At 44.5% G+C, this 27,231-nt stretch overlaps 1 protein-coding gene across 1 annotated transcript; it reads right to left on the bottom strand.

Moving 5' to 3' along the window:
* Positions 1 to 357: 357 nt before the first annotated feature.
* EIF3F (eukaryotic translation initiation factor 3 subunit F) lies at positions 358 to 7,642 on the bottom strand. The gene is made up of 8 exons (XM_065944584.1): positions 7,221 to 7,642; positions 4,065 to 4,135; positions 3,745 to 3,824; positions 3,178 to 3,315; positions 1,730 to 1,821; positions 1,213 to 1,349; positions 972 to 1,085; positions 358 to 591 (listed from the first exon to the last, which is right to left on the bottom strand). The coding sequence occupies exons 1-8, from the start codon at positions 7,612 to 7,614 to the stop codon at positions 514 to 516; spliced, it is 1,104 nt and encodes a 367-aa protein (XP_065800656.1). The 5' UTR covers positions 7,615 to 7,642; the 3' UTR covers positions 358 to 513.
* Between the last annotated feature and the right edge of the window lie 19,589 nt (positions 7,643 to 27,231).

Below are 27,231 nucleotides of genomic sequence, written 5' to 3'. Positions count from 1 at the left end.
TTAGATTCTAAACAGGTTAAGCAATTTTCCATGTACTTCCTTTGTCCCAATCACCCTTTCCAGATTTCCTGGTTTTTTAAAAAAAACATCAGCTCAGATATCATGTCTTACATAGACTCTGACAGACTCTGGTCAGCCCTTATGTTCCCATTATGCTGTATTTTTGCTTTACGAGAGCAATTATTTCACTGGGCCACTAAACCATGAAGCAGACAGTGGCATAAAAAAATCCAGACCTGGATTCAGGCCACACACACAGGACCCAGCTTCCACCAAAGTACTCACTTCCTGGTTCCTGGGTGAGTTCCAGAACTGCCTTTTCCCTTCGACCCAGAGGGAAACTCACATTAGATGGAATTCACTTACAAAAGGTAGTCTATGTTTATTTAGAGTCACAAGCAGTTGATTGACTCAATGTGACTCAGATCACAAAGACACCATTTCTCCTTCACTCCATCTGGGTCCTTGGGTTGGCTGGGGCCCAGTGTGGCAGGAGGGCTGCCCGCGGCCCCTTCACAGGTTCACAAGCTTCTCATTGAGGGCAATCTGTGACTGTGTGAGGTTGGCCAGATAGGTTACCATTAACAGGTCCTGGAAGAGAAGGAATCCAGGATGAGTGCGGGGCTGGGTAGAGAGTAAGCAGAAAGGCTGGCGAGCTGTATGATGGTCACTGAGGGTAAGGCAGTCCTGGCCAAATGAAAGCTGGGAGAGGCTGATCAAGAGGAGGAGGAAGACAAAAAGGAAATGCCTGAGAACACCTTTCATCTCTGATACACCTGAGCCATGGGAAGCAAAGAAATAGCAGGCAGAGAATCTCTGAACACCTGTGCTTTCTTCCTCACAGCCTAGACTGCAACGGGGCCAAAGGCGCTGCCCTGCCTCCTCTGCCTTCTCCAGGCCACCTCCCCACCCCCCTTCACACGTGTACGTGCTGAGGCGCAGGCTCCCAGAAGCCCAGGGACAATACTCACGTTGATGTTGCTGTTGAGCATGGTCTCGAAGTCCTCGGGAACTATTTTGGGTACTTGGTTAACCAGACTCATCAAGAAGCGGCCCACAGTATTGTCGGCTGACACCTTTCCAGACTGAGCACCAAGAGAGTCAACACGGCACATTAATTCCTGTCTCTGAGACCGTGACTTCGCCAGCGCAGCCCCTGCCGTCTCAGTGGAGACCCCCGCCCTCCTCCTCCTGTTTCCCTCCCATCCTCACCAGCACGTCCTCCGCATACTGCAACACTGTACTGAGGGCGTCCTGGATGCGAGCGGAAGCCCCGCCCACTTGCTGCAAGTCACTGGAGAGGCCGATCACCCGGTTGGGGCTAAAACAGGTCTTCATGATCAGGTCAACTGTGGGAGTGGGTGGGGTAGAAGAGACAGAGAATTCAGCCATCCCATCAGGAAAGAGAACTCAAACTACCTCCTTCTGGACTCAGTCAGCTTTCCCAAACTCCCCTTGCTCTGCCCTTACTAGCTTTTCTTCCTTCTGAGAGAGTTCAACCCCTGCACCCAGGATGCTAATCCCTGGTTTTGGTCTCATATGAATGGCCACGTAGCCTCTGGAGCTGATGATTTCCCACCTCTAACAACTTCTCAAATAATTCCTCGAGTCCCATACAAACCTTAGATCAAGGGTTGCTTGTAACCCACCCAAGGTCTTCCATCCTTGTTATACAGAAATCCCCTCCCTTGAAAAATGTCCAGGACCTAGAAATGGGGAGGTCACTTACCGCCAATGCGTTCAGTGTCGTAATATGTGTATTTCACTGTCAGAGGGGTGAACATCACCCCCATGGTCCTCCCAGGAACACCCATTAAAGTGCTGGGGAGACAAAAGTCAAGGTTAACAGATGGCTTTGGGGGGCAGTTTCCATGTTTGGTCCCGGCTAGGAAAGCAGTCATATCTAGAGTATGGCTTCCAAGGTTCTGAGATGAGAAGGCTGGACCAGATGAAGCCCAGAGGTCTAATGAGAACAAGCCACTTTCTTCCCTTAGCTCTTTCCACACACCAAACTCTTGGCCTGAGAGAATGGACTCAGCATTTGGACGGGGCCTGGACCCTTTTCCAGAGAATTACTTCACACACTGAAATCTCAGTGAAGAGGACCAGACACTGAATATCCCTGTGGAACTCGGTGCCTAGACATCCTTCCCCACAGAAAGAAGTGACAGGACAGGTCTCATCTGGGACCGAAAAGTACTCATCAGCACTGGAAAAAAAAAAATCTATTCTGGTCCATCAAGATTAGACTGGGTACAATAACTAATCTCAGAAAAGGTGACTGCCTTTACTGAGTCAACTATACACTATCATTGCATCTGCAGGAGTCTGAAATATTTGGAAAGGCTAAGAAATCAGGCAACAACTAGAACTTAGTGGTACAATAACTGGCCTGTAAGAACTGACATGTACCACCTCTGTCTCAACACATAATGGTTAACCAGCCACTTCAGTGACAGACACAGAAACAGCACAAAGTTAAATGTAATAAGAGACGCACTAACAAAGGGTGTCATTCCAAGGAGAAAATATAATCCTTTCAACTCCTATAGCTGCCACTTTTCTGGCATGCCACTACAGAGTTTCCCATCATCCAGCCCAACATCCCCATCACCCAGCATTCTAGTTGCCTGCAAGCTCAATGTGCCAACAGAGCAATGTGACTGTCATTCAAACTGTACTATAACCAGGATTAACGGACATGTTCAAGATAAAGACAGCCACTCTTAATCTGTACTGCCCTGTGTTCTATGCACAGTTTTAGGGATAATGACAAACCTAAGGGCAATTCAGAATATCAGTGAAGATGAAGAAGAATCCTGGCCAGCACACCATGTGAGGATCAGCGGTAGGAGCTGTGTATGAGTTAGCTTCTAGACAAGATGACAGGAAAAACAAGCTTGCTCAAATACCTAAAGGGCTGCCCTTGGAAACTGGCTATGAGCAATGAGAAGAAGTCTGGGCAGGCAAGGGTCAGCAAGTGGTAACTTCAGGGACAGTTTCTTTACAAGTAGAACCTCTTCAGTGATAACTGCCGAGAAAGAGGCAGGGGCTTCCTCAGGAGGCAGCAAGTCGCAAAGTGAAGGATGACACTGGCATGGGGTAGAGGCGGGTGTCACCCAGGGTTAGCATGGATGAAGGAGGCTTCATGCCCTTGTGGCCCAAGCCCCCGGTCACCTGACATAGGCCTTGATGCTCATGCGGCCGTTCTGGAGGCTGGTGTCCACCGTGAGGTGAATGGGGTTGGGGGCTTCTCGGCTGTAGTACTCATGGATCAGCACCGAGTGCTCCGTGATGTCGTGGCCTGTAGCGTACCTGGAAAACGGAAGAGCTGTGGACTCATGTCTACACGTGACATCAGTACTAAACAGGATGGTGGCATGGGTGTCTCTGGGTACCTGACACCCTTGTGGTAGTTATACCCCCAGGGACAACAGTGAAGGAAGAAAAAAAGCACAGATAATTTTATTAAATCAAATAAAACAAGGCTGACTTAAAACCTCATGAAAAACTCTAAGTCACCAATGAGGCAAAAACGACTTGCTCAGCAAAAGCTGCAGCTCAAAATGAGTATTCTTGGCCTCACAGGATCAGAACTGCCAGCAAAACACACAGAATTCCCAGCTCCTTGAGATAATACACATTCAATACCCTGTCTCCAAACGAGGAAGTACGCTACCTAGTCAGGTGGCAAAAGGCACTGGCAATCAACCACTGAGATGTTCCACCCCCGTCCCAACTTACCAGCCCAGGATGAGCTCGTTTGGAGAGACTTTCTTGTGCAACTCATACATGTTCTTAGCAAATTCCATGTCAACAGCCACCTAAGAAGAAGGGCAGGAAAGAAAGCTAAGAAGCCACAAGTCCACAGCAAAATGGGTGAACAAGACAAGAGGCCAATTCCAACAAAGAGAAGAGGCTTGGCAAGTATGTCCAAATGAGACAAAGCTCTTTGAACGGCAGTTCTAGCTATGAGCATGACATCCTTGGTGTAGGAGGGCCTCACAGAGAGTCTGGCAAACAAATAGCTACAGACCGTATGGGGATCTCAAATCCCCACTCACCTCATCTTCTGACTCGTTGTGTGGCACTGAGAAGCAATTGGTGACTTCCACTGAGTGCTTGTCGACGGTTCCTGTGAGAGAGAATGGTCCAAGTGTTATAAAACCTTGGGCTTCCAATTGCCCCAAATGCTTTCAAGAGGTCTTCTTGAAGTCAAGGAACAACAACAAAAATCCAACCTGGACTCAGAAGCTCCCAAGTTTCAGCCATGTGCACCAATGGAACCTGGATTTTCCAAAGAAATGGAACTCCAGAGTTATCTCCAACTCTCTTCTTTAACGATCAGCAAACAGCGTCTATTCTTCCTTCATAGGGTCTCCTTTTGCCTCACTTCCTGCTACCTGTCCTACGCCAGATCTTCACTCTAAGATCTTCGTCTTTCAGGCTCTGGACTTTCTCAATAGAATTTCACCTGCAGAGCTGCCTGGAGGATTCTAACCGTGTCTATGTAGACCACTCACAGAGCAGCCCCATCCTCAGAGCACACTTTTAGGGAGCTTCCCCTGTACCTGCTGCAGCCATATGGTCCCAGTCATAACCTTAACCCTACCATCATCCAGAAAACTTCTCCTTGTGAACCCTGAACATCATACCACAAACTTTTATTTTTCTAGTTCTGATATTTTTATTCCTGCTACCTTGTTTCTTGACCTCACTAAGACTCCCAGTCCCTTGATTGCTCCATTTTTACCCTAACCTACTAGTCCCTCTCGCTAGGCTTCCGGTGCTTCCCTCTCCACCAGACTACAATGTTGCTCCTGACCCATCAGTCTGTTTAATCCCACTTCACTGCGGTTTCTGCCCTCTTAGCCGAAACTATATCCCCAAATCCAGTGATACTTTTTCTTTTTAATTGAAGTACAGTTGATTTACAATATTACAAGTGTACAAAAAAGTGATTCAGTTATACCTGTATATACACACACACATTCTTTTTCAGATTCTTTTCCATTAATACTAAGTATGGTTCCCTACGCTGTACAGTTAAGTCCTCGTTATTTATTTTATATATAATAGTATGCATACATACTCTATATCTTATTTGACCTATTGTCAACAGACTTGGCCACTCTGAGCTTCTGAAATAGTCAAGTCTTCTATATTTGCATGCCATTATGGCACCCTTCTATTAGAGCATTTATCTCATTATACTCCTGTTATTTGCATATAAGTGTATCTTCATCTTGAATCTAAGGTTAAGAGTAGCATTCGTTTTATCAGCCTTTGAATTCTAAGTATCTAATAGTTTTATGGCACATAAAAGGTACTAGTGATTTAATTTAACCAAATGGAATATGTCCCATGAATTGCTTTCTAACTTAAAATTTCTATATTCCTAGCAAGCAGATTCTGTGCTTCATTCTTCAGTAAGCATTGCCTCTGTAACATCTAGCATTGTACCACGATTCCATTTTGGAAGTGGAGCTGAAAATCTACATTACAGTTGGTTTAACTCAGGTCACTGCAATATCCGGGGGCACCGAGTACAAATCTAGGGTGGAGAATTGAGAATTGTTTCTTTAGTCAATAGATCTAGTGAATTTGAGAAATCTGACAGTGTAGAAGAAAGGATAAAATAGTACTTCTTGAGAGCCAAGTCAGTGATGCAAGAGTCATTTATTACAGAAGCTCAAAGCAGGGCATCGTTACAGAATTCTGGTATACTGTGGGAGACTGGGACCCCCCCTGGTGGCTCAGACTGGAGAGAATCTGCTTATAACCAGGAGGCCCCGGGGTTCAATCCCTGGGTCAGGAAGATCCCCTGGAGAAGGAAATAGCAACCCACTCCAGTATTATTGGAGAATTCCATGGACAGAGGAGCCCGCAGGCTACAGACCATACAGTCCATGGGTCGCTAAGAGTCTGACAGGACTGAGCGACTAACATTTTCACACTTTGGGAGATTATGAGTAGAGGTGAGGGTGGGGTATGGGAGATGAAGGACAGAGTGAAAACTTTTCCTGGGAACCTGGAAAATGAGTGGAACTTAAAGGAAAAAAATAGGGAGAACAAGCAAAGAGAATATAAAGGCTTGGTCTGAGATAGCTATGGCAATGTTTTTAAGATAATGCATCAACTGAAGTTTCCATAAAATGCTACACTCTCAAAGATAAGAATGTGCGTCAGGAGTGTGCCTGATGTGGTGGATGACAGCAACCAACAGCTGCTTCATACCTAGTCTGTGTCAGCACACTCAGACGTCTTCAGCAAGCCCCTGAAGGAAAGAGACTTCCCTAATGTTTGCAGAAGTCTGGCTACAACTATTGTCCTCTTCTCAATACACCAATTGTCTTCTACAATGGAAACTATTACACGTTCAAGGGTTAAGAAAGAGAAAGCATAAATTCGACTAAAGTGGAATCACAAAAGAGCCCCGTATCTGTGACCAAGATGGAGTGAAAATTAACTTGATGGGACCAGAAGTCCCCAGAGAAAAGAATACACTGTCAGAAATCCCTTTTTAGGGCTTCTCGGTTTTACTCTAACATAAAATACCCATTCCTCACATTTGGAACAAGGCAGAGAAAAACGTTACTTCTCCATGTGATGGTAAATACAAAGAACAGATTTGTTTTGTATTAATTGTTTGTGTCCAAACGAAGAATCAGAGACTGCCCTGGGGGAACGGGGGTCTATATTTCACCGGTGACTAGTACTAGACAGAGCGAGGAAAGAAGGATCAGGCTTAGACGTTTAAGCAGAATATTGAAATTCAAATGGGATCTTGCCAAACTGGTTTACTTGCTGAGAGGGATATCTTTCTACAAGATGTCCCCACTCCGTTGCCAACTAGTTAGAAAAAACTTCTCGGTTAACACTCGGAAAATAAAGACCAGTAGTAGGTAAGGGGAAAAAACTTGATCACTTGGGTTTAGGGAGTCAAAAGGTTTCTGACGTCCCAGTAAGGGTGTGAACACGTTTTTCGGCGATTGGGACTAATCACACTTGAAGCCAAATGCTACTGCGAAGATTAAAAATAAAATGTTAGTCACTTGGCACACTATACTTATTCAACTTATTCACACTATACTTATTCACTATACTTATTCAACAATTATGTAGTTATACTTATAACTACAAGGGAGTGAGACTAGAGGGGAACAAGATAAAAGGAGATGGGAAGTAAAAGAGAACGTCAATTTCCCCTGACCACTCACCCAGCAGGGTCCCGATTACTCGGGCAGCTCCCTCGTTGCGTCGCTCGTAGCTGTCCACGATGGAGGCCAAGATGACCGGGTGCAGCCGGACCACGCGGCCGCCGGGGAAGGGGCCTGGGAGAGCAGGACCAGACAGAGGCTGTGCGGGGGTCTGCGCTGGGGCTGGCGCTGAGGCTGGGGTCTGGCCCGGAGCCGCTGCCGCTGCCAGGTCTGAGGATGACGCGGGAGCCGGCGATGGAGCTGGAGCCGGAGCCGGGGCCGGAGCCGGCACTGAAGCCGGGGCCGAGGCTGAGGCTGGGGCCGGGGCCGAGGCCGAGGCCGGAGATGAAGCCGCAGCTGGGGCTTCGGATGGGGTGGCGGGAGGCGCGCTCGCCGGTACTGCCGGTGTGGCCATCTTGTCGAGAGAGAAGGAGCCAGAACCGGAAAAGAGACAGTTGGAGAACATTAGGAGCGCCATAGGCTGAACCTGCACCACGTGAACTAAATGCTTCTGCTTACTGGCTACTGATGATGCCTCTCAGAGTTACAATTTCCTGCTCTGAGTTTGTGCTCTTTGATTTTGGTCCGATGCGCCCTCAGCGAGAACCAAGCTAAGTAGTTCCGAATAAACTTGGGACCGCCCTGGGAGGAGAGAGAGACTGCCACCAGATGGAGCCAGAGAGCGGTGCAAAGGTCGCAGCTGGCACTTCAATGGGATAATTGGCATCAAGGAAAGGGCTTTGCTTTTGACTGCATCCTAAGGTGTCCATACAGTGTATCATTCATTAAACAATTTGAATATGTGCCAGACACTTTTAGGAGATACCAGAGAGCTAAACAAAGACCATTGTCTTCGAAAAGTTTACATTCTAGTAGAGACAAATAAGTACTTTATAGAATGTATTAGTGAGGAGGAAAAGTTAAAATTTTACACAACCTCCTGCTCCTTCTGCCTCTGTAACTCAGTTTGCTCCTTGCAAAGTCTGGATCATGTAGGTCATGTAGTCTCTGAAAGTGGGGACTTACAATCCTGGGAACTAGAGTTTATCTCACACTCCCTTGTCCTGCTCTTTGCAATTGCCCAGCCCCTGCGATCCTGCTTAATCAGGCGTGTCCATGTAAAGGTCAGTCATTCATCTCCCCGTGTTGACCACTGTTCCCGCATGTGAAACACCTTAGTTTAAACCAGCCTGTTGGCAGCTAGTGCTGTCCACTGTAGTCTGTCTATAAAATCTCTGTAACTCCTTTTTTCGGGGCTCAGAGCTTGGAGAGTTAACTCCTCTGGGCCCGCTGGCTTAACAAACCTGAGGTCTCCAACTCTCCGAGTGTGGTGCTTGATTTATTGATTACTGGTTTCTGCAACACTACGTGTGGAAGGAGCGCTGATCCTCACTCCTTGTGTAACTTTCGGCAATCTAGAGGGTTTTTATTTTAACTTCCTGAGCCTCAGTTTCCTGTATTGTGTGAGGGGTATGATAACATCTGCCTATGAGGAAATTTGTCAATTCCTTTAGTTGCGTCATGTGCCAGCTTCCAGCTGGCAAGGTGGGTGGGTGAGGTTGAACTTCTTAGCCCGGACTCTCATGCCCAAGAACTGCTTTCTCCTTGGATCTACCTTTTGTGATTAGAATTCCCATGATCCTGCTCTCCTGTGGGTATTCTGGGTACATTCTTTCTTTCCATTCCCTTCGAGAAATGGAATATTTCTTGACATATCACTAAACAAAGGAAGTCACAGCCATTAGCGATTGCAGCCACCATTGTCGGTGAGCTGATGAGCCTGAGGGAACTTAGGAAGGAAAGAATACCTGCCATTTAAAAGCCTCAGGCTTTACATTACAGCATACTAACACATATATATGGAATTTAGAAAGATGGTAACGATAACCCTATATGCAAAACAGAAAAAGAGACACAGAAGTACAGAACAGACTTTTGAACTCTGTGGGAGAAGGTGAGGGTGGGATGTTTCAAAAGAACAGCATGTATATTATCTATGGTGAAACAGATCACCAGCCCAGGTGGGATGCATGAGACAAGTGCTCGGGCCTGGTGCACTGGGAGGACCCAGAGGAGTCAGGTGGAGAGGGAGGTGGGAGGGGGGATCGGGATGGGGAATACGTGTAACTCTATGGCTGATTCATATCAATTGTATGACAAAACCCTCTGAAATGTTGTGAAGTAATTAGCCTCCAACTAATAAAAAAAAATTAAAAAAAAAAAAAATAGGTTTAGTAAGTAGAAAAAAAAAAAAAAAAGCCTCAGACTGTAGCCACGCCCCATTGTGAGCCTTGAGGAAATTGAGGATGTGAAAACACAGAATACTGGCCCCAGATAGGTGGATGCATATCAAAAGAATGATTTCAGTGAGCCTAGACTCTTGCATCTTCCCATACAAATAAAAATGCTAAATTCCTTGAGATATCTGGTTTCCTTTAATTAACAAAAATCTTTTGTTATTCAGACTTACCAGCCCTTTGTTACACAAAACTGTATAACCTGGCCCCCTGCCTGACCTCCTTGGAGCAGTTCTATCAGGGTTGCTTGAGATGTTGCCTCCTGGGCTTGAAGTCCTAAAAATTCTCATTGAATAAAACATAACTTTTAACTTTTAGGTTGTGAATATTTTTTAAGCTGACACCCCAAACACAGATGAAGAGCCAACCTCAGGAGGATTGAAGTGATTCTTGCATTTGATGACTTAGATGTTTAGCAGTCCCTGTAGAGCAATGCCAGTGGACTCGAGGTTGGGTTGGATATGGAAGCCAGAATTCAAGAGTGAGGGAAAGGCCAGGTTGACTCATGGCAAGAGTGCTGGCTACTCTCTCAAAGAAACTGCCTAGGAAGGAAAGAAGACGCTTAAAGGAGTAACAGAGGGAACAGCAGGATTGAGATGGGGACAGTTTAGGCTGGAAGAGTTTTAAGTGTATTTTAAATCAAGGGTAAGGATCTAGAGGAGAAAGAAAGATTGAATATACAAGTGAGAACAAGGCTAATTGTCTCCAAGGGAGGAAGGAGGACCAGATGGGAAAAGCCTAGTCTGGAGGGATGGTCTCGCATGGCATGAGGGACCTGCTCAAGAGGCTGCCCTGGGCTCTGGCCTGCCTTCTGGGTGCCTGGGGTGGGGGAGGGGGGCGGTCTGCCTTAGCCAGGGCTGGTCCCCTGAGATCATCGTATGGGAAGAAGACTAGAGGCAGGAACCACTCCAGTGAAGTGTTGCTGCTCCCAAATGACCATGCAGAAACTTGGGACCTTATCTCCATGTGTAGATTTGAGTTGGCTGTGGACACTGCACCATCAAGAACTTTTATATCAGGGGCTTAAGGACCCTTTTTGATTTGGAGGGACAGAGAAAAGGATGAATCAAGATTCAGAGACACTTTGAATGGGGGAGAGAAGGGACATTGCAGGAACTTCTGTCAAATGCTTTTCTCAAGCAAGTGGAGGCAAGACCATCTGGTGAGAATGGCCAGGCAAAGGTCGAGTTCAACCTTGGGGGATGGACAGTGTTAGGAAGAGAGATAGACAGGGAGCCCTCCAAGGCGTTGACCCATTATCTGAGGACCCAGCTTATCCCAGAGATCTCAAAGATCCAGTCAATCTTGTGATTTTCCTCTGCTCAGGGGCAGGAGGAGAGGGATCATTGGTGTGGTCTTTCAAGGATGCTGACTGGCTGGGACAAGGGCATTCATACATCCAGATGCTGGCTTTTTAGTGGCTGATTAAGGGATCTAGGCAGGCTGAACCATATAAACAGAAACTCTGGGTCCAGGTTTATTAGAGAAGGGCAGAAGGCATGGGGGGAGAGAAAATGGGCTGTCCTCTTACACATGGGAAATCTGTTGTGTACATTGTGGATGGAGTCTTAGGGCTCTCCAGAGGAACCAACAGGAAATACATATTTAGGATAAGGAGTTGGTTCAGGTGATTAAGGAGATTGACAAGTCCTAAGATCTTTGGTGGAATGAGCTGGAGCCAAGGAGAACCAATGTGTACTTCTAGTCCCAAAGCTGGCAGGCAGACTCCAGACCCTACAAGAGCCCAGGTTTCAATTTGAGCCTGAAGACTGGAAAAGACCAGTGTTCTTGCTCAACAAGGGCTTCCCTAATGGCTCAGCGGGTAAAGAATCCACCTGCAATGCAGGAGACATAGGAGAAAATGGCAACCCACTCCAGTATTCTTGCCTGGAAAATCCCATGGACAGAGGAACCTGGCGGGCTACAGTCCATGGGGTCACAAAGAGTTAGACACGACTGAGCATGAGTGTGGACTCACTCAACATTTAGGCAGGAGAGTTCACTTAATCTGAGAGAGGGTCAACCTTTTTGTTCTATTCAAGCCTTTGGCGTTACAGAAGGCAATCTGTTTTACTCAGTCTAGCAATTTTAAATGTTCATTTCATTCAAGAGCACTCACAAACACACCCAGAAAAATATATGATTGAATATTTGGGGATCCTGTGCCCCAGTAAAACTGACATATAAGATTCTCCATCACACGTGGGTTCCTGGTGTCCTGAGGAACATGCTTGCCAGTCCTGCCTGACAAGCCCAGGGTCATAGCTGCAGGCTCATGTTAAAGGTGGACCTATAGCTTGGTGCACCCATCCCCCACCCCGGTAATGGCTGGAGTGAAGGGAGCCCCAGCTTCGGTGACAACCCATCACTTCATGGCACATAGAAAGGGAAACAATGGAAACAGTGACAGACTTTATTTTCTTGGGCTCCAAAATCACTGTGGATGGTAACTGCAGCCGTGAAATTAAAAGTCGCTTGCTCCTTGAAAGAAAAGCTATGACAAGTTTAGACAGCATATTAAAAAGCAGAGACATCACTTTGCTGACAAAGGTCCCTATAGTCAAAGCTGTGGTTTTCCCTGTAGTCATGTTCCGATGTGAGAGTTGGACCATAAAGAAGACTGAGCATCGAAGAATTGATGCTTTTGAACTGTGGTGCTTTAAAAAGACTCTTGAGAGTCACTTGGACAGCCAGGAGATCAAACCAGTCCATCCTAAAGGAAATCAACCCTGAATATTCATTGGAAGGACTGATGCTGAAGCCGAAGCTCCAATATTTTGGCCACCTGATGAGAAGAACTGACTCACTGGAAAAGACCCTGATGCTGGGAAATATTATAGGCAAGAGGAGAAGTGGGAGACAGAGGATAAGATGGTTGGATGGTAACATTGACTCAACGGACACGAGTTTGAGCAGATTCTGGGAGACAGTGAAGGACAGTGAAGCCTGGTGTGTTGCAGCCCATGGGGCTGCAAAATCAGACAAGACTGAGCGACTGAATAAAAACAGCAACATGAGAGAACCTCAAAGGGGCACCCCAGGCCCTCTCAACTCTGCAACTGGGACTTACCTGGGCTGCCCCTGTGGGACAGAGCCTACAGGAACCACTCCCTGACAGTGGCTCAGACAGTAAAGACTCTGCCCGCAATGCAGGAGACCCAGTTTCAATCCCTGAGTCAGGAAGATCCCCTGGAGAAGGAAATGGCAACCCACTCCAGTATTCTTGCCTGGAAAATCCCATGGACAGAGGAAGCTGGTGTGCTACAGTCCATGGGGTCACAAAGAATCAGACACGACTGAGTGACTAACACTTTCCACTTTCTGGCTGCCCTTGTGGGGCAGAGACCCCAGGAACCACTCCTTAGTGGACAGTCACACCATCCTTCTGCAGACTGGGACTGGCCCAGGCAGGCTGGTGGGTTGCCTCCCACCAGCAGTCGGTCCCTGATCACTACAGGCAGTTTTCAGGAAGCCATGCTCCTCAGCCAGGCTCCACTAGCCTGAGACATTCCTGTTACACTGAAATTCAGTGACATTAAAGCCCTGTGCCTGGAGGCACTTTCAGAGGCTGCTGCAGACCTTCTTCCTTCAGGGGAAATGTTCTACAGCAACCAAACCCCATCAGCTGATTGGTCACCCTGTCAAAAGCCAGCCTGCCCAGGTGACCCATGGCGACTCACTTGCCTGTCTCCAGGGTGCTCCAAGACCCATCTCCTTCTCGTCTTCTTGGCTTGGCACTCCCTTCGCTCAATTCTCTGGCTTTCTGATATTCATATCTTAGTTTCTGTACCTGCCTCTGGCCTTCCCTCCCTCCCCGTTGTCTTGGGTCAGTGTAGCTTCTTTCTCTGGCTTGTTAAACTTAACCATCCCTGACTCCTGCCTCTCCAGGGTGCTTAGATTCTAGCAGTAGTGAGCCTGGCCAACCCCCTTGACTTCATGCCAAGGTGCAGGCAGTGGGATGCTACTAAGTGTTTAACAACCAGCTACCTGAAAAAAAAATACGGCGCTAGTTTTAGTGTTTACTTATTTCCACGGTGTATATACTCCCAGCATGGTTAATTGCAAACTATGAGCAGTCTAACAACTGGCTCTCAAAATTCCAGAAAATTTAACAGTTGGCTTTTGTGAGACAGGATGGGTTGGTTCTAGCATTTCTGTTTTATATATACTATGTCTTCGTTCCCAATATTTCATTGCCTCACTGCCCAAACCTTAGAAATTACTATTTAGGCTCTTCCCTGGTGGTCCAGTGGCTAAGAGGGTTGAGTTCAGTCCCTAGTCAGAGAACTCAATCCCACATACCACAATTATCAATAGGAGATTCCACATGCCACAACTAAGAAAAAAACAAGATCCCACACACCACAATTAAAGACCCCGCATCCTGCAATGAAGATCGAAGATCTGTGTGCTGCAACTAAGACCCAGAGCAGCTAATTGATAAATCCTAAAAAAAGAGAAAGAGAAATGACACTTTGCCTGAATTTTGTGTCTATCACCATTTGCTTAAAATCATGGTTTTATTTAAATTATATATATGACTAAATAATATATTCTTTAATTTTGCTAGCTTTTGAACTCTATGAGAGTATAATACTGAAAGTAGTAAACTTCTGGAATCATCTTTTCTTCCCAACCTCAGTTTACTAGGATGTATTCATGGTGTTGCATTTAACTATAGTTCATTCATTTCCCTTGCTGTGTAACATTTTATTGTTTAAATATATCAAAATTTATTTTCCAACTTATTGAGTGGGCATGGGGTTGCTTGCCTTTCTTGGCAACCACTGCTTTAAACATCCTTCTGTATATGTGGCCTTGAGCACCTGGTAACTGGTGTTACTTGTCCAGGTGTGGCCTCCCAAAATTCATCTGTTGAAGCCTTAAACCCCAATGGTTATGTGGCTTTATCTCAAGATAGGGTCTTTAAGAGGTAATTAAAGTTGAATAAGGTTATGAGGTTGGGACTTTAATTTAATAGGATTGTGGTCTTATAAGAAGTCCACATTGTGAGGATATAGTGAGAAGATAACTGTCTGTAAGCCAGGAAGAGAGCGCTCAAAAGAAACTGACCTTGTTGGCATTCTGGTCCCAGATTTCCAGACTCTAAAGCAATTTGTTTTCCTAGGGGTTTTTACCAATTTATACTCCTATTAGCGATATATAAAAGTACTCACTAATGAATGAACTCTGCCACATCTTAATTTTTCCCAGTTGATGAATATTTAATGGTATCTACTTGTGGGCTTAATTTGCATTTTCCAGGTTACTAATGAAGTTGAGTATCTCTTTATATGTCAGTGGCCATGTGTATCTTTTCGTCCATGAAAAATCTTTTCATGTCATTTGCTCTGTTTTCTATTAGGTTGCTTATTTATTTACTTACATGTTATTTATTTTATTTTTAAAAGGGATTTCTTTACATACCTTTATACCCATCTCTTATCAGTCATAAATGTTGCAAATACATTCTGCAAGCTTATAGATTTTCCTTTTACTTCCCATGAGGTATTTTTTGAAGAACCAATCTTGGTTGTAGTGTAATAAAGATTGTCAATACTTTCTTTATGGTTAGAGCTTTTGGGGTCTGGTTTAAGAAATCCTTCCTATTTGAATATCATAAAGATAGGCATATATTTTCTCTATATTTTAAATTTTTAAAAAATTTTGTTCTGACCCCTTAATTTATCTGGAATTTAAAAATTTTGCCTTTTGAATTGTTATTTCTTTCCTCCTTGATCTGCCATGATACTTATACATCAAAGTTTCATAAATGTCAGGTACTAATTCTGGCTCTTTTTTTTTCTTTTCCGTTTTGTCTATTCTGCACAAATATAATGATTTATTAATGACTATATCTCTGGTTTTAGAATAAGTCTTGGAAATTCTCTGGTAGTTCATTGGTTAGGATTTTGGGCTTTCACGGCTGGGGGCCCAGGTTCGAATCCTAGTCAGAGAATTAAGGTCCTACCAGCTGTACAATACAGCCAAAAAAAAAAGTCTTGGAATCTGGATAATAGGTTGTTTTAATTACTGTAGTTTTGGAATGTGTCTCAGTGTTTGGTAGGCCAGGTTCTCCCTCCCTTTTGCCATCTTTTTCTTTAAAAGTGTTTTGGCTGTTCTTGGCCTTTTGTTCTTTCCTATATGTTTTAGGGTAAATTTGTAAAAAAAAAATTTAAATTAATTTATTCTTTTATTGAAGGATAATTGCTTTACAGAATTTTGTTGTTTTCTGTCTAACCTCAACACGAATCAGCCATAGGTATACATATATCCCCTACCTTTTGAACCTCCCTCCCATCCGCTCCCCATCCCACCCCTCTAGGTTGATAGAGTGCCCCGTTTCATTTTCCTGAGCCAGACAGCAAATCCCTGTTGGCTATCTGTTTCACATATGGTAATGTAAGTTTCCATGTTACTCTTTCCATACATCTCACCCTCTCCTCCCCTCTCCCCATGTCCACAAGTCTATTCTCTATGTGTGTTTCTCCACTGCTGCCCTGTAAATGAATTCTTCAGTACCATTTTTCTAGATTCTGTATATATGCATTAGAATATGATATTTATCTTCCTCTTTCTGACTTACTTCACTCTGTATAATAGGTTCTAGGTTCATCCACTTGATTAGAACTGACTCAAATCCATTCCTTTTTGATGGTTGAGTAATATTTCCTTGTGTATATGTACCACAATTTCTTCATCCATTCATCTGTTGATGGACATCTAGTTTGCTTCCATGTTCTAGCTATTGTAAATAGAGCTGCAGTGAACAATGGGATACATGTGAATTTTTAAATTTTGGTTTCTCAGGGTATATGCCTAGAAGTGGGATTGTCGGGTCATATGGTGGTTTTATTTCTAGTTTTTTTTAAGGAATCTCCATACTGTCTTCTATAGCGGCTGTATCAATTTACATTCCCACCAACAGTGCAAGAGCATTCCCTTTTCTCCACACCCTCTCCAGCATTTATCATTTGTAAACTTTTTGATAATGGCCATTCTGACTGGCGTGAGGTGATATCTCATTGTAGTTTTGATTTGCATTTCTCTAATAATGAGTGATGTTGAGCATCTTTTCATGTGTTCGTTAGCCATCTGTATGTCTTCTTTGGAGAAATGTCTGTTTAGATCTTTTTCCCACTTTTTGATTGAGTTGTTTGTTTTTCTGGTATTGAGTTGTATGAGTTTTCTGGTATTGAGTTGTATCTGCTTGTATATTTTGGAAATTAGTCCTCTGTCAGTTGTTTCATTTGCTATTATTTTCTCCCATTCTGAGGGTTGTCTTTTTACCTTTCCTGTGCAAAAGCTTTTAAGTTTAATCAGGTCCCACTTGTTTACTTTTGTTTTTTATAAATTTGTAAAATTTGATGGATTTAGATTGCATTGACTCTAAAGATCTATTAGAGCTGAACTGACAACTTTGTGATATTAAGTTGACCTATTTGTGAATATGGGATGTAATTTATTTAGGCCTTATTTGATATAGTTTTGTAAAATTTTATAATTTTTTTGTGTGCAGTATACACATATTTTGTTGTTTATATTTTTGTTGCTTTTGTAGATATTGTACTTATAACTATATTTTCTAATTTTTTATTGCTAATTCATGAAAGTGCAATAGTTTATCCATCTGTCAACTCTATTCACCTGTTGTTTTTAATAATTTATCTATTAATTTGTTTTATTAATTTGTTTTTCTACGCAGATAATCATTATTTGCAGAAAATAGCTTTCATTTTTTCATTCCTAATCATTATATCTTTGTCCTCCCCCCTCCACTTTTTTTATTGTGCTGGCTACAGACTCTAGAACAATAGAATTAAAGTGGTGATAGCAACTGTGTCTATCTTGTTCCTGATTTTAAAGGGAATACTTTTTCTAATCTTTACCCATTTCTTGGGGGTATTTTTGTAGGTTCATTTGATGAGATTAGGTAATTCCTACAATTCCTATGAGTTTAAGGAATTCTCTACAATATGTAGTTCACTAAGAAAGTTTCTTCAAAATAGTTATGAATAGTTTTCAATTTTATAAAGTTTTTTGATTAATTATGATTATACATTTTATTTCTTTAATTATTAATGAGATTAATATTTATGGATTAAAAAAATTAAAACAGTCTCCCATTCTTGAGCTAAACCCTATTTGTTTACTACATATGACTTCTTCAACACAATATCGGGTTCAGATTGCTAATATTTTGTTTAGGATTTTTGTATTTAAATTTATCAGTATAATGGGTCTGGGTTTGGTATTAAGTTCATAAAGATGAATTTGGATTGGATTTGCATTGACTCTAAAGTAATGTATGGAGCCCCGGAGGCTGTGAAAGTGGTGCTCACGGTCTCGATGGTCATGGACAGCTCAACCACGTTTGTCTGGATGGCGAGTTGGAACTCATGGACCTGTTGGAACCTGTTGGAACTGTTGGAACTCATGGACAGCTTAGCCACGTTTGTCTGGATGGCGAGTGCAGCAGTGACAGGGGAGGCCCTGGGACTCTCCCTCGGTCCGTGGTATTTCCAGAGACTCCCCTCCCCTTAGCCTATAATTCCTGCCTTCTCTGACTCTTGCCCTCTGCCCTTGCCTGGGAGCCCCAGTGCCTCAGGGTCCTAGTGGCCTTGAGCTGAAGGCTCTGACTGATTTTGGCTGGCCTTGATTAGCAGTAACAGGAAGCAGGATCTCAGTTCCCTGACCAGAGGTTGAAGCCAGGCCATGGCAATGAGAGCTCTGAATTCCAACCACTAGACCACGAGGGCCAGTGTCCAGTGGCAAGGCCCTGGCTTGTCTGCTTTGTAGAAATGAATTTCAACAAAGAGATGGAAAATAGTGAAACAAGTGTTTATTAGGAAGTAAAAAAAGTACATGTGAATAGGCACACATGGATGGGGTCAGAGAGAGTTGTGCTTCTGTGTATTTTATATGGGGCATTTCTTCTGGGTTTCCTCTGGCCAATCATCTTATATTGTCCTCCACTCTTAGCCAAGGTGGATTCCAGTGCAGAGGCCTGTGGGAAGGTTGACACCATCTATTATGGGGTGACACCCCCTCCCTTTTTAATCCCCCAGAGCTTTTCTGTGCATGGGTGGTTGGGAAAGTCTTTGACCTCAAGAATTGAGAAATATGTATTTTCTTTATCTTTTATCTGGGCAAGACTTGGCTCCTCTCTGCCCCTGCTATTATGTTTACCTTGGAGTATCTGCCCACAGGGGATTCCCAAGAAGCTCAGTGGCAAAGAATCTGCCTGCCAATACGGGAAATGGGAGGGATATGGGTTCAATTTCTGGGTTGGGAAGATCCCCTGGAGCAGGAAATGGCAACACACTCTAGTACTATTGCCTGAAAACTTCCATGGACAGAGGAGCCAGGGGGGCTATAGTCCATGAGGTTGTTATATCCTAAGAGTTGGACTAACTGAGCGACTGAGCATATACACACACATTTGTCCACAGGGAACAGACTTCAGGTCCTCAGCCTGGGGCCCATCTCTCTCCTGCTTCATGATCACTGCCAGGTGGAGGGTAGGGAGTGATTAATAGAAAGACTAGGGTATCTTATGATTATAACGCCCTCCCGGTCTCCAGTTGTCATACTAGAGGAGGAGAAAGTATGAGGAGCTTAGAAGTTGGGGGTGGTGTTGGTGAAGGTGTTTCTGCTAACTAGAAGAAGCAGCCTTAAGCAGTGGGCTCAAACCTTTCCCCGGCTTCTCTCATGCAGGCAGCTCAGGCTGCTTCTCACAAGGAACCAGTGGACCGATGCCCCCTAGAGGGCGGGGCAGGCATGTCGCCTAAACAGCCCTCATCCCTTCTAGGGTGCTGGTTGAGAACAGAGGGTCAGTGGAACCAGTGCTTCCTCCACAGGCTCCTTTCACGCCTGAGAGCTCCTCTGACACAAAGACAGGAGGGTTCTGTAGACTAGGAGTTGGGGGGCTCCTGCTCAGAAGCTGATTTATCTCCAGCACCTGGCTTACCTTTACTAGGAATGGGCTCCTATGAAGTCACCATTCTCCAGTTTCCCTTTCTCCTCTTTCTGTCCTCACCAATTCACATGGGGACATTTCACATGAACACTCAGGCATTCACACACACAGTGACTTTTGCATATACACATATTCTTACAAACATACATGCTGGTGCACACTGATGCCTTCCCTCGGCAAAAATACACAAACTTCCATAGCACGCTTTCATGAGCACGTGGGGAAATAAGGATTCACTCACACCGTGCAAACACCCAGCCACCCACCCCCCCACACACAGAACACAGCCTTGCACACTCATATAGCTGGGAACAAGCACACCACATATGCATTTATGCACAGGCACACGTATATACACACACTCACATATACATACTTGAAGTGGGCCCTCTTCATGTTGCTAGAAGTATAATCTTCAGAGTGGAGCACAGAAGATAAGAATAAAGGACAGAGGCCAGCACGACTCTCTTTTTATTCCCACCTCACTACCTAACACCCCACTTGTCTAGCACAGATTATGGACATGAGAGCATGTGCGCCACCTACAGGAGGGTCAAGAAGGGGGTATTAATGGCAACCATGACCAGCTTCTTCCGGTGGTCACGCCCAGCTCAGGGAGCCCAGACTCCTCTCCCTGCCCCAGCCAGGAGCTGGAGCTGGCCTCTGTCACAGTGGAGGCTCTATTTGATCCTTGAGAAGAGCCCTCCCAGGTCCCACCCAGAGTGGCGCTACAGGGGTCGGCTGGCATAGGAAAGATAACCCTGGCCAGAAAAATGGTGCTGGACTGGACCACTGGCACCCTGTACCCAGGCTGGTTTGATGATGTCTTATGTGTGAGCTGTAGAGTGGGGTCCTTATGTGTGGCCCTGCTGGCAGAGGGCAAACTGGACCAGCTCCTCCTCTGGTGTTGTAGGGACAATCAAGCAACTGTCACAGAGATTCAGAGGCAGCTGGAGTGGCCCCAGTTCATCCTGGATGGCTATGATGAGCCACAGGGGCCCTTGGGCAGAGAGGTTGAAGAGGCTGAGGTCCAGTCCCATGGAGGAAGTGCTGCGCCCTTGAATCAGGAGGACGGTACTGCCGAGGTCCTCCCTTCTCATCACCACCCAGACCCTGGCTTCTTGGAATCCAGAGCCCTTGCTGAGACAACCACACTCTGACCACATTCTCAGAGGTTTCTCTGAGGACAAGAAGAGGAGTTATTTAAGCTCCTATTTCACAGATGAGAAGCAAGTTAGAAATGCCCTTGACATTGTGCAAGCAAATGATGTTCTTTACAAAGCATGTCAGGTTCTAGGAATTTGCTGGTTGTCTGCTCTTGGCTGAAGGGCAGATAGAGAGAGGCAGAGAGGTCTCAGAAGTGCCCAGTCTATACTGTGGTGTAATGTGATCAATTGTAGCTTAAATAAATAGTGGCTTCACAAATTTCGAGAAACTTTTCAAATTTCCACGTTGGAAATAAGCCAAGGCTTGTCACAGACCTTTAGTCTTGGAAGTTTACTGTGACTTGATTTAGCTCCATGCTAATAACATATCATGACTATCCCCAGAGGTGCCTTTAACTGACTTTCCTTTCTGGAAATATCAGTCAGTTCTAAGTGCTAGCTCATAATCTCTTTTTTCTGCTTTGGTTCCCTCTGTAGAGAAAAGCAGAAAAAGGGAATTCTAGATGTAGATGTGGTCAGTTCCCAGCTCTCATTTTATTTTTTTTTTAAATTTTTATTTACTTATTTATATGTTCATCAGTCATACCACCTGGCATGTGGGACCTTATTTCCCCAACCAGGGATTCAATCCATGCTCCCGGAATTGGAAGTGCAGAGTCTTAACCCTGGACCACCAGGGAAGCCAGCCAGGCCTCATTTTACGATGAGGAAATTGAAGTTCAGTCAGGGGCCCCACCAGGTTCTGGGGTTCTTTAGGCAGCCCTCTAGTCTCCCACACCTCAGCCCATGGTGTAGAGCAGAGGTCTACAAAGACTGTCTAGGCGCCACCAACCTAACCCCATTCCGCAGTGCCCCCCCGTGCAGCTGAGAGCTTTAACACTGCCTCGGGCCCTCAGACACCCCTCGTTTTGCCTTTCACACAGTTTTATTGCTGTTATGACTCCTCACAAGTTGAGTTCACATGGACCAGTTCCAGAAAGCTGCTGGACGTGCTAAGATATATGAATCCAAGTCAACTCAGCCTTGAGTGATCAATATGGGACCCCATGACACTAATTATCACAAACTCTTCTTCACATGGAAAGTTTGGTGGCTCCACATTTGATAATTATATACATGCCTGTTGAACACATAGACTATGCATATATACAGAATCTGTGTAAGAAACTGCATGCGTGTGTGTGCTTGCTCAGTTGCTTTAGTCGTGTCCAACTCTTTGCGACACTATGGACTGTAGCCCGCCAGGCTCCTCTGTCCATGGGATTCTCCAGGCAAGAGTACTGGAGTGGGTTGCCATGCCCTCCTCCAGGGGATCTTCATGACCCAGATGTGGGATGGATCCCACGTCTCTTATGTCTCCTGCATTGGTAGGTGGGTTCTTTATCACTAGCACCACCTGGGAAGCCTGAACGTGTGCACATGTACTTAATTAAAGAGCAGTGTGTACTGGATTACTGAAGAGGCTAGTGGAACCCACTTAGCTAGTCTGTGTTGGCCCCTAGAGAGTTTGAATGGTCTCAGCAGACCATCTCCTGCGAGTCATAGAGATTTGGGGAACAACAAAACAGGTGTCCAGTCATGTTGCTAGTTTTTCATGGGAACAAGGAGACCTGTTTTAAAAAAAAATGAATGTAATATTCAACTAAAGTTTAGACATGCTATTTTACATAGGAGTCACATTCAAATCAAACTAGATTAAGCAAAAATTAAAAGACCCACTATTTTCTTTCTTTTCTTTTTTAAAGCTGATTTCTAGTTAGGTCTGTCCGGCTCTTTCTAACAATGTTATCTGGGCTTCCACTGTCTTTCCCCTCTGTTGCTCTTTCTATAGTTGCCTTTTGCTCTTATCTGTCAGAGAAGATGGCCACAAGGGGCATCAACCTAAACCATTCTTACAGCCAATAATTCCATAGGGAGGGAATAGTCTTTATGAATAGCTCCTGCAGGGAAGTTGGAGAAGGATTCTGACCTGACCCTGAGCAGGTGTCAAGCCTTGAACAATCTCTTTGGTCTGGACAATGAACTCTGACTTGAGCGACTCTCATGGCCTAGGTCACATTCGATGGGCTGAGTAAGGAAGGACCAGCACCTCCTGAAACATAGGGAATGAAAAAGTGGATTTCCTAAGGAAAGGATTCTGAGCAGACAATATATCATACTGCATAACTATCAAGTGTATACATACTGTACACAGATAAAGGCTTGCTTGGCCTCTAGTCTGGTTGGTTTCAGACTCTGCCTCCTGGGAATGCTGCTGGCTGCTGTTTAGCAGGGCCTGATAACGAGGTGTCAGGTCTAGGAGACCCCCGGGCTACTGCTGGCTCACTGGTGGGCAGAATCAGGGTCTTGAAGACTCTGGGCTGCTGCCCACCCACTGGCAGGTGAAACCAGGGCCTGGGGTTAGTGCCAGACTACTGGCAGGCAGAGCTGGTTCCTGGAGTCTGGCGGCAGGGCATTGGGATCTCAGGGCCCATTTCAGACCGATTATAGGAGATGGGGAGGTGGTTCATGACACATTTGTGTATGGGGTCAACTGAACACAGCTGTTGTTCGGTCAGTAAGTCGTGTCCAACTCTTTGAAACCCCATGGACTGCAGCATGCCAGGTTCCTCTGTCCTCCACTATCTCCCGGAGTTTCCTCAGATTCATATCCACTGAGTCAATGATGCTATCTAACCATCTCATCCTCTGCCACCCCCTTCTCCTTTTGCCTTCTATTTTCCCCAGGATCAGGGTCTTTTCCCATGAGTTAGCTCTTTGCCTCACGTGGTCAAAGTATTGGAGCTTCAGCATCGGTCCTTCCAATGAATATTCAGGGTTGATTTCCTTTAGGATTGATTCGTTTGATGAGATCTGGAGTGTCCTGAAGTTTGCATTGCCCTGCCAGTGGGGAGGGTCTGGCCTACATTCTGGTGTCTGCCCACTGGGGGTTGAGGCTGGTCTAGAGGTCTGTGCAAGCTTCCTGGTGGGAGGGGCCTGTGCCTGTCTACTGGTGGGTGGAGTTACGTCTTGGCCCTCTGGTGGGCAGGGTAACAGTGGGCTTAGAAGATCTTTAGGCGCCTGTCTGCAGAAGGCTGGGGCTGTATCCCTACCCAGTTAGTTGTCTGGCCTGAGGCATCCCAACACTGGTGCCTGCAGACTATTAGATGGGGCCAGGTCTTGGCCCTAAATGCTGGAGAAAGGAGCCCACACAATGGCGTTGGCCTGTCAGCTTCTCCTTCAGGGTAGAACGAGCTCCTAAATATGGCTGCTGCTGGTGTCTGTGTCCCCATGGTGAGCTGTAGGTGCCTCTCCAGGAGACTCTCCAAGACCTGCAAGTAGGTCTGGCCCAGGCTCTTATCAATTACTGCTCTTGCCCTGAGTCCCAGAGTGTGTGGAATTTGTGGAGTGGAGTTTCTATTTCCCCTGGTCCTGAGGGGCTCCTGCAATTTAGCCCTCCTGGTCTTCAAAGCCAAATACCCTGAGGGATCGTTTTCCCAATGTCAGACCTTCTAGATTGGGGAACCTGATGTTGGGGCTTAGAACTCTTGCCCCTGTGGGAAGACCTCTGTGATACAATTATTCTCCAGTTTGTGGGTTTCCCAGCTGGGGATGGTCCCTCCCATCATGGGTCTGGGTCTCATTTCTTCTTTATGTCTTTAGCTGTGGAAGATCTTTTCTGGTAGTTTCCAATCTTTTTCACTGATGGTTATTCTGCAGATGGTTGTGATTTTGGTGTGCTCTCTCTCTTTTTTAATGAGTATTTAAAAAACAATTTTATTTATTCATTTATTTTTGGCTACGCTGGGTCATCAACCCAGATGACCACGATGGTGTGATCACTCACCTAGAGCCAGACATCCTGGAATGTGAAGTCAAGTGGACCTTAGGAAGAATCACTACAAACAAAGCTAGTGGAGGTGATGGAATTCCAGTTGAGCTATTTCAAATCCTGAAAGATGATGCTGTGAAAGTGCTGTACTCAATATGCCAGCAAATCTGGAGAACTCAGCAGTGGCCACAGGACTGGAAAAGGTCAGTTTTCATTCCAATCTCAAAGAAAGGCAATGCCAAAGAATGCTCGAACTACTGCACAATTGCACTCATCTCACGCGCTAGTAAAGTAATGCTCAAAATTCTCCAAGCTAGGCTTCAGCAATATGTGAACTGTGAACTTCCAGATGTTCAAGTTGGTTTTAGGAAAGGCAGAGGAACCAGAGATCAAATTGCCAACATCTGCTGGATCATTGGAAAAACAAGAGAGTTCCAGAAAAACATCTATTTCTGCTTTATTGGCTATGTCAAAGCCTTTGACTGTGTGGATCACAACAAACTGGGAAATTCTGAAAGAGATGGGAATACCAGACCACCTGACCTTCCTATTGAGAAACCTATATGCAGGTCAGGAAACAACAGTTAGAACTGGACATAGGACAATAGACTGGTTCCAAATAGGAAAAGGAGTATGTCAAGGCTGTATATTGTCACCCTGCTTATTTAACTTATATGCAGAATATATCATGAGAAACGCTGGGCTGGAAGAAACACAAGCTGGAATCAAGATTGCTGGGAGAAATATCAATAACCTCAGATATGCAGATGACACCACCCTTATGGCAGAAAGTGAAGGGGAACTAAAGAGCCTCTTGATGAAAGTGAAAGAGGAGAGTGAAAAAGTTGGCTTAAAGCTCAATATTCAGAAAACTAAGATCATGGCATTTGGTCCCATCACTTCATGGGAAATATATGGAGAAACAGTAGAAACAGTGTCAGACTTTATTTTGGGGGGCTCCAAAATCACTGCAGATGGTGACTGCAGCCATGAAATTAAAAGATGCTTACTCCTTGGAAGGAAAGTTATGACCAACCTGGATAACATATTAAAAAAGCAGAGACATTATTTTGCCAACAAAGGTCCATCTAGTCAAGGCTATGGTTTTTCCAGTAGTCATGTATCAACGTGAGAGTTGGGCTAGAAAGAAAGCTGAGCACTGAAGAATTCATGTTTTTGTACTGTGGTGTTGGAGAAGACCCTTGAGAGTCCCTTGTACTGCAAGGAGGTCCAACCATTCCATCCTAAAGGAGATCAGTCCTGGGTGTTCATTGGAAGGACTATGTTGAAGCTGAAACTCCAATACTTTGGCCACCTCATGGGAAGAGTTGACTCATTGGAAAGGCCCCTGATGCTGGGAAAGATTGAAGGCGGTAGGAGAAGGGGGCGACAGGATGAGATGGTTGGATGGCATCACTGACTCAATGAACGTGAGTTTTGGTAAACCCTGGGAGTTGGTGATGAACAGGGAGGCCTGGCATGCTGCAGTCCATGGGGCCGCAAAGAGTTGGACATGACTGAACTGAACTGAACTGAACTGAACTGCCAGGAAAAGACTGAATTTATGTAAGTAAATCCACACAGCTTTGAGATTGGGTTGGTGTGGTACCCTTGACAATAACCTGTACTGTCCAATGACATTTGGGACATGGTTACCGTGTGGGAAGTGACTGGCAAATATCTGAGGTGGTAGGTTCTTGGGGAGAAAGGTCGCCCAGCTCTTCCTGCTTCCTGCTTTTAGTGTGTCTTTTCCACACCACTCTGTGGACAGAGACAATAAAACAGAGATATATCAGGGCTTCCCCAGGTAGAAATGATGCCTCAGCATGAATTTTACCTGTGACAAAATCAAATGTAACAAAATACCTTATATTGGTGTCATAAGCATGTCAAAACCATACAAAGATCAATTCAGTTCAGTTCAGTCGCTCAGTCGTGTCTGACTCTTTGCGACCCCTTGAATCGCAGCACCCCTGGCCTCCCTGTCCATCACCAACTCCCGGAGTTTACTCACTCATGTCCATCGAGTCGGTGATGCCATCTAACCATCTCATCTTCTGTTGTCCCCTTCTCCTGCTGCCACCAATCCCTCCCAGCACCAGGGTCTTTTCCAATGAGTCAACTCAACCAAAGATAGTAGAACATTTTTGATGGCCTAGAAATGATAAATATAAATTACTTGTTCTCACTGTTGCTAGTTGAATATACATAAAATATCACTGATGTGAAAATCAGAGTGAATTACTGGACACTCAGTGAAAGCTGAAAAGACTTAGTTCCAAATGTTGGATCTGCCACTTTCTACATGTATGTATGTTTTTGTTAAGTTACATATCTTTTCTGAGCATCAGTTTTTAAAATATGTAGTATTATAAAATAATAATTATAAATTCATAAAAATTATAAAACTAAAACCATATAATAATAACACTTTAGAGAGATGATAAGACTTGGAACTGCTACTACTATATACATATAAATATAATAATAAATTTATTATACAAATATATATAAATAATACATTAAAGAGTATATTTAAGATATGAATAGGCATATTTATAAAATATAATATATATTGAATATAGTACAGTGTATATTAACTGTTATTATATTGTACATATGATATACATAAATATTGTTTAAAATATAAGTATAATATAAATGCAATGACAATTTTCAATTTATAGTAGTAGGAATGATGACAATTTTATTTATTTATTTTTTTACTGTGAGGTTTTATGTTGTTGTTGTTGAAATACATTTGACATATAACAGTGTG

The sequence above is a fragment of the Muntiacus reevesi genome, chromosome 9 (assembly GCF_963930625.1).
Source record: "Muntiacus reevesi chromosome 9, mMunRee1.1, whole genome shotgun sequence".
Lineage (NCBI taxonomy): Eukaryota > Metazoa > Chordata > Mammalia > Artiodactyla > Cervidae > Muntiacus > Muntiacus reevesi.
Note: the sequence above shows the minus strand (reverse complement) of the source record. Positions and strands in the feature narration are given on the sequence as shown.

What these genes read in the sequence shown, in the direction of transcription:
- EIF3F (XM_065944584.1), bottom strand. Translation starts at nt 7,614, where the DNA reads ATGGCCACACCGGCAGTACCGGCGAGCGCGCCTCCCGCCACCCCATCC. An exon ending in AGTAATCGGGACCCTGCTGG is followed by an intron (nt 4,136 to 7,220) that starts GTGAGTGGTCAG and finishes TCTCTCTCACAG; the next exon opens with GAACCGTCGACAAGCACTCA. An exon ending in ACAACGAGTCAGAAGATGAG is followed by an intron (nt 3,825 to 4,064) that starts GTGAGTGGGGAT and finishes CCTTCTTCTTAG; the next exon opens with GTGGCTGTTGACATGGAATT.